Source organism: Apteryx rowi, unplaced genomic scaffold (genome assembly GCF_003343035.1).
Source record: "Apteryx rowi isolate R43461 unplaced genomic scaffold, aptRow1 scaffold_70, whole genome shotgun sequence".
Taxonomy (NCBI): domain Eukaryota; kingdom Metazoa; phylum Chordata; class Aves; order Apterygiformes; family Apterygidae; genus Apteryx; species Apteryx rowi.
In genome coordinates, this window is record NW_020450983.1 from 2200744 (window position 1) to 2208164 (window position 7421).

Consider the following 7421-nt stretch of genomic DNA (forward strand, 5'->3'; position numbering starts at 1 on the left):
TTGAATAGCTTCAAATTAAGCAGGCTGATATTTTCTCCCTTTCTTTGAGGGACTTATTTTTCCTTGTATTTGGAGCAGTTTATATTACTAGTAGTACTGTCTTTTCAGTATAATACTGTAGTAGTTAATATAAATTTGTACTGATTTTTTCGCTGTTTGTTTCATTCTGGATTTGCAGTGAGTAGTCTTATTTGAAATTAAATCCTGCAATGATTCCCTTCTAACTTTTTGAGCCTGTGTAAATAGTTAAAAAAAAAAAAGTGTCAAAAGCACTTGGATTTTTATTTTAGATGCAATCCTGCTACCACAACTTAGAACTTCAGGAACGGTAAACTTGCAAACTGAAACTTGTGAAATTCTCCAGTTGGCTTCAGATAGTCAGGATCGTTATGGTGTTAAGAAGCTAGTGTACATAATCACTGCATCTTTTTTTTTTTCAACAGTTGCTAGAGAGTAGCCTGATCCCTGCCGCCTTGAACTTCAAGACATGCTACTCTTTTTACCAGGTACACCAGTACTTTTTCATCATGAGATGCTCTTTTATGTGCAACTTCAAATATGTTCAACTTCGTATGCTACTGTGACTTACCATAAACTCTGGCTTAAATGCAATTTTCTTCACATTTCTTAGAGTAGAGACCTTGCCTACCTTTAAAAAGCACTTAAGAAATGGTTTGGTTCTCTACAGTCTGTCTACTGTTTCCTGCAGTCACCAGCAACGGTGCTTTCATGGACTTCTGTTTTTTCCATCTGACATGCCTGGATTCGGTATTAACTCTAAGCTCTTATTTCGTTAGTTATCTATGTTGTATGGAGCCTGCACTTTGTAAATTAGGAAACTACGTGTCTTCGTAGAGTTTACATGCATGTGTTAGGACAGTGAAGAATCTTTTGTTTCGGGAGCAGATTAGTCTCTTGTTGCCACACTTGATGTATGGGAATATACCTGTTTTGCCTGCTTCAAAAGCTAGACAAACTTAATAAGCTTTAGTAATGAATACTGATTTGCGTGTTGGTTCAGGTCAGAAAAAGTCAGGAAAGTTCTGACCTTTTAAAAGAAAAATATTTAAATCTGTTTTCTTTGTTGGGTGGGTTAACTCCAGTCTTCTGAGAAGAGAGGTGTGAAAGCAAAATGTACTTCAAAACAAAATACACTGTTTAATRTACAGCTCGTATTCAGATAGAAAAAAGGAACACTTTTGTAGGTCAGCATTGCAAATAGCTAGTCTGTTAGTCAAAGAATTGTAATGAATATCTTTTTATCCTGAGCACAATGGTTTTTGTGTCTATAGTATCTAGTTTTTGCTATTATCAGTGGAAACTTAATGTATCCCTTTAATGTGTCCTTGGTATAACCCCAAATTACCCAGGTAGAAGCCCTGTTTCTTTTTAAAGGAGCAGGGTTTTCAAAGTTTACTGCATGTTTTTCTTGGTTTTTTTTTTCCTCTCTCTCTAAAAATAGTTATGAAACTCTCCAAAATAGTGGAGCAACTCATTCCATTGCTGTCTCCTATTAATGCAGCTTAGTCTTGGATTGATGGTTCTCATCTTTTTTGGTTGTTCAGGCTGGGATAGGTCTGTCTGTTTTCCTGTAAATCTGACAGTTTTCAGTTTGTAAATGTGTCACTTGTACCTTAACAGGTATTTTTTCCCTCTTGGCCAACTGATTACTTACAGTTTTCTGATTTTTGTGGGCTCTTTGGAAGCTTATGAAGATTATATAAAAGCTTTTTCGATTGTGGCAAATTAACTTGCAATTCCAATATGGGAAGGGGAGCCTACCTTCATCTGGATAGCACATGAATAAGTCCTTGTGTTGGTGTAGTGGTCAGGATTCTAGGAAAAAAGTATCCTGTTGGGGATGTATTTTGAATTTGCTCACTTCTGTGTTTCATGCAGTGGGAAAATACGTTGCGACTAACAGGCCTGGTTCTTTCACTTCTTGTAGAATATCCAGAGCAATTCTAGTTGTTTATTCAGATACATTGATTTTAGAGCCTAAATGTCAAGCTGGTAGAACTTAACTCTACATGCTCATGCTCTGCTTTACTAAGGGTAAGCTTAGAGCTCTGGCAGAGAAGAAACATACMTGTCAGCAGCTCCTAAGAGCTGCTCTCTTGAAGGGAGCTCTTTCCATCAACAACCAGCACGCTCGGTGAATGAGAGCAGAATATTCATTAACAGTGAATGCACAAAGTTGTATGGATATGGCAAAGCAGACTTTGTCTTTCAGTTTCTCGAAACTCATCTCCCAGTGGTTACACAGTTCTTATTTGGAGCATTCATTAATACACTTAAAAAAGAAAAAAAAAAATATTTATTTATTTATTTTTAACATTTACCTGGCAGCTGTCCCTTCATTTGTTCTAAAGAAAGCTTAGACTTGACCAAGGAAGGAAATAACATGGTGGGGGTTTCTGTTTTGTTTTGTTTTTCAGACTACAGCCTAAAGTCCTTTGATTTACATGCTGGTRTTTGTGTTTGTTTTTTGTTGTTGTTTTGTTTAAAAGCTTCCTGGTTATAAAGTGTACTTTGCTGAGGCGAACTTGACAGGGAAGATAAACAATTTAACAGATCTGTCCCTTTGGCTGTTTACCTTGCAGTCCTTCTCAGCTGTATATATTGTTACAGTTCTCCCCAGTCTTTTTTGTAGGTGTTGTCACTAGGCCATCAAAAGTTTTTTCTAATTACTTTTCTAATAACTTGGAATGCTCTACTTTTTTCCAAAGGCATTATTCAAAACTTTATTAGAATTTTTGTTAAAACCTGTGTTAGAAGAGATGGTATTTTGTTGTTTCCTAACAGTGAAATTATTTATATGTGTTAAATTATATTTCTCTTTTTTTATATCCTAATTTTAATTTCAGGATAATCATTAAGCACAATCATATTCATTCACTAAATATAAATAGACTTTGTACTAACGTCCTATTTTTTTCCTGAATAATCGGCGATTGAAACAAAGGATTAAGATCTTCTCATTCCCTGCTGCTTTCAGGAAGGTAGTAATTAGGTAAAAAGAACCTGGTGAATGGAAGCATGGTATTGTTCACTGTTTAAAAAACATCACCAAATTTTGTGTTATACTACATGGATCAATATCCAGTTTTTATAGGGCATTTACTTGCTAAGATATACAGCTGCACCATCGCTAAATAAATAGATTCTTAGAAAACTTTTGCATATGTTTTATAAAATTTCTTTGCTTGTGGACACAGCTGTCACTTTTAAATGTTTATAGTTTGTGTGACTATTATCCACATACTTTAACAGTAAGTATAATTGGAGAAAAAAAATCTTACAACGTCCTTGTCCTCTGATTGCAGAATAGCTAATCTTCCTATGGTACTATCTTTGTTAGTACCTAGCTTATGTCTTTTAGGAGCCAATCAGCAGACTGAAGCATTGGTGCCAAAGCCTCTATATTGACACTGAGTGCATTTCTGAGGTTTTTTGTCAGGCTAGATTGAGTCTTGTACCCTGGACTTCAGTATGTATATATTTATCTTCCCTGTCAAGTTTTCCTCAGCAAAGTATACTTTGTAAACCAGGAAGTTGTTAAACAGCATGACATCTTCAGTATGTATATATGTTCAGTTATTGGCTTGAACCTGTATGTATCTGTTGAGGTTGAAAGACATTGCACATGGATAGGAATTTTTGGCTTAGTTTCTCTGAAAGGAACCTAGTTCACGTGCATCAACACTGCTCTGCAATCAAACCAAGACCTGGAAGTGGAGGAGTGATTGAGAGATTCACTTTAAAACTGTCTTACTTCTTTGAACAAAATGTTAATGTAAACCCCAGTCTCTAATAGCAAAAGGTGTTGCTCACTGGACAGAACAAGGAAACTGCATTGACTGAACTTCCTCTGAGTTCTTAAGTTTATACATCATTTATCTATCTTTTTTGTTTGTTTTTCTCTTTTTTCTTTTTACAGTTTTTATGTGCAAATTGTATATAGTCTCTCAGCTAAGACTGATATTTTATATGTGAAAAGCCTGATAACCTCATTGCCCTGCTTTGTCCTTATCTAAGTCACTCTGATCAGCAGATCTGATGTCTAAGTACCTAAAACCTGATCTTATACTGATGTTAATCTATAACTGGCTATTATTTGGAACCTAGTAGTGATCTCCTTGTTCTTATCTTAAGTAATTCTTGAGCAAAATTTTTGATTTCAGTTATGATAACTAAGATTACATGCTGCTATTGTATTTATAGGTTAGTGTCTTACTGATAAGGAACTGTCATTCTTAATTGTTGYGGCAATTATGAAGGTATTTATGCTGCCTAAGTTTAGGATACCAGTCTTTTAGACTCCATGTACTGTCAATAATGAAAAAGAAGGATTGTAACTCTGAATTTTAAATGTCATTTGGCCCCTGACAAAGCCTATCTGAAATACACCCACAAGGACCGTGTCTATTTTCATTCACTGTAGAAGAAATCTAGAGAGATTAATTGTTTATTTTAATGCTTGAATTCTGAAAGTGTGAGAATGTTCCTATGTGATGGAACAACAGTAATCCCCTTAAGGCTAATCCTTGTGAGAAGAAGTTATATTCCTATAGACAATTTTTTTGCTGTATGTTTTTTGTTCTACATTATTCCAGGCTTGTCTGGAGTTTATCTGATTATATTTCATGACCTGTGTCCAATTATGCTGCCATTACAATGTTAAAAATCTTATTCTTTGAGATATTTGTAGCTGGTACATTTTTTTAAAGTAAAACTTCATGATTTTAGTGTGATGCATTTTCATAAATGAGTAGTAATTGCAAACAGGAATGTTTTGTCAACATTTTAATATTATGATTATTCCTAAGCACTTTTCCCCCATATTTGGACATATACACTGAACTTTGCCCACTAAAACCATTGCCTGTATCAGACTTGGATTCACCCAAGAGGCCCTTTCTCTCCTGTCTGTTATCCCTAAAGTTGATGTGTGGTATGGACACAATTGAATGGCTACCCTTGGGCTCTTCTGACTGGATAGTACGTGTCCTTGGGCTCTGTCTAGCACTGCTCTTAGCAGTAGGATATCAGAACTTTGCAAACAAACAAAAAGTATTATATTGCTTAGGAACCATTATATTAGCCACAATGTGGAGTGTATTTGTATGGATTAAAAGTAACTGGGATGGACTGCAAGCTATAGCTGCACCAGAAGCTTTCACGGACTCATTGCTAACAGTATCGCTTTAGCAAATCTTAAAATATTGCAGGAATTCATGTACTATGTGATTTGGAGAGGTATCATTTCACCAGCTTTGAAGTACAACCTAGCACAAGTCAGAAATCAGAAATAGTGGTTTGAAGCATTAAACAAAAGATGAAATTATTGCATAGAACAAGCAAGCATGGCTTCGGTAGGTGAAACATCATAATTACATTGGGATTTACTCCCTATGCAATTTTTTCTCACTGGCCAAGTGTGATCAGGATTCCTGAGTGCCAGCTGAAAAGGAGCGAGCCAACAGTTCAGAGCTCTGTACAGCAGTGCTGTACCGTTGCCTTGGCTCAGCAGCAGAGAAGCCTTAATCGCTAGCATTGCTATAGACTTCCTTGCTAGTCTGAATTTATTGCTATTCCTGTGAGATGCCAAAGCCCCAGCCATGCTAACGTCTGTATCTAAACAATGAGCCGTTCTGTTCATTAATCTACTTTTGCTGAATAGCAAATTGCTCCGCTATGTTTTAGCAGTGACAGGTGGGTTTTTGTTAGTGTTCATACAGCTCACACTACAGGTCATGAGATGAACCGTGTCTGTCAGAATTGCAGTGTGATGATGACAATCAGGCAGATAAAGCATCAGAGAAAGGAAAGAAAAAAATATATGTGCTGCACAAATGGAAAACTTAATTTTTATTTTTTTATTTTTATTTTTTATTTTTTTGCAATTACGAAAACAGCTGATCTACAGATCTGGGATGAAGTCATGCAACAGAAACTTGGTAATAATTTTGTTATCAAAAGGACAAAGATTTCATCCTAGAAATATTACAGAGTACATTTGGGAAAAAAAAAAAAAAAGAGATTTAACTACAAATTGTTCAGGCTTTCTGTTCCATTAGTTAAGCCTGTGTTAGATACAGAATTGTGTGTAGTGGATGGCAGATAACTAAGTTCTTGTAGCTCAGACCCATCAGTCCAAATATGCTTTTCTAGTACTGCTTCTATAATAAGTAATTCTCACTTTGTCTTAGTGTAAAATAGGGCTGTTATTTTGGATCCTGCTTAGCCTGGGCCAGAACACACAAATGATAATGTAGTATGTGTACAAGTGTCCAGGAAAGTCACCAACATAAAGCAYGCCAATTCCTTACTGATTCCACGCTTCCCATGTATATCTGGGGGCATGTGACATCACCCGGTGTATTGTGAGATTGTTGGCCTCTTTTCTGGTCACTCTGTTAAAGGAATCCTGCTTCAGGCAAACTGTATGACCTACATGTATAAATTCTTTTTCTTTTTCTTTTTTTTTTTTTTGCCTCTGCCTTCTGAAAATGTAACTAGGTTTCAGTACCTATAAAAATGATACCTGAATTCTAATTCTTACCCCCAAATATATAAGCTACTGCAGACTAAAACACTCTTCAAATTCAATGATCTCTATCCCAAACTAAAGAAGTAAGTTAAAACACAAGAAAAAATGCATAGTAATTGTGGAGCAAAGATATATTTGGATGACCTGATAGTTCCCAGTGAAGGCAATTGTTCTGGATCAGCTGCATGAACACTGAAAAGGCTAAGAAACTGCAGATGTCTGAAATGAATGCTGGCAGTATTCCATGTAAGTAATGTTCATAGTGGACTTTTGAGTCTTCAAAGGTGAGTCAAGGAAGATAACTTTCAGATTAAAAATATACTGTTTTGACTTGCAGACCATGCCTAACAAGCTTTCAGATTCGTAGTGGTCAAAGACTTATTCCAGCAACAGACATGCCTTGCTATTCTTGGTATTACTATGAATCCTTCTTAATTTTTAAGTCTATGTTTTGAAAAATGTCTCTCTGCAAAGAGAGACTTCACATGATGGAAACTTAGCCTTATATTGTCATTTATGCTATTAATTTTTAAAGTAGTGCTAATTTTTTAATAGATTATAAGACTGAAACATTAAATATTTCTTCTTCTCTGGAGGATACATTGTCAACAATTGAATTAGATTACTAGATGCACATTTTCTTAGCATTTCACAATAATTTTAAACCCAGATTCAGGATTTAAAACATGCTTTTGGTCTCATTTGCAAATCATCTGATTTGATTTACTTTATTATGATTTTAGAAACAATCTTTATGTATTTAAACAGCTCTAAATTTGTATGCTTTGGAATATCAACTGATGGACAAAAATGAAGTGTTAAGAGTGAACATCTGGTTTTAAAGAGAAACAGAAGACAGAATCTCTTA

At 35.4% G+C, this 7421-nt stretch overlaps 1 protein-coding gene across 6 annotated transcripts in view; it reads left to right on the forward strand.

Annotated features, from left to right (window-relative positions):
• The window catches only part of CUNH3orf58 (chromosome unknown C3orf58 homolog), a 28248-nt gene extending 21503 nt beyond the window's left edge, over positions 1-6745 (forward strand). Inside the window, exons 4-5 of one of the 6 annotated variants that reach the window (XM_026087052.1) lie at positions 444-506; positions 6523-6745. In XM_026087052.1, the coding sequence (XP_025942837.1) occupies positions 444-506; positions 6523-6558 (99 nt within the window). In that variant the 3' untranslated portion in view covers positions 6559-6745. Of the gene's footprint in view, positions 1-443; positions 1129-2438; positions 2860-6522 lie in introns of those variants that run through there. The other 5 variants (XM_026087054.1, XM_026087053.1, XM_026087049.1 and 2 more) reach the window with 5 other exon arrangements.
• Positions 6746-7421: the final 676 nt, after the last annotated feature.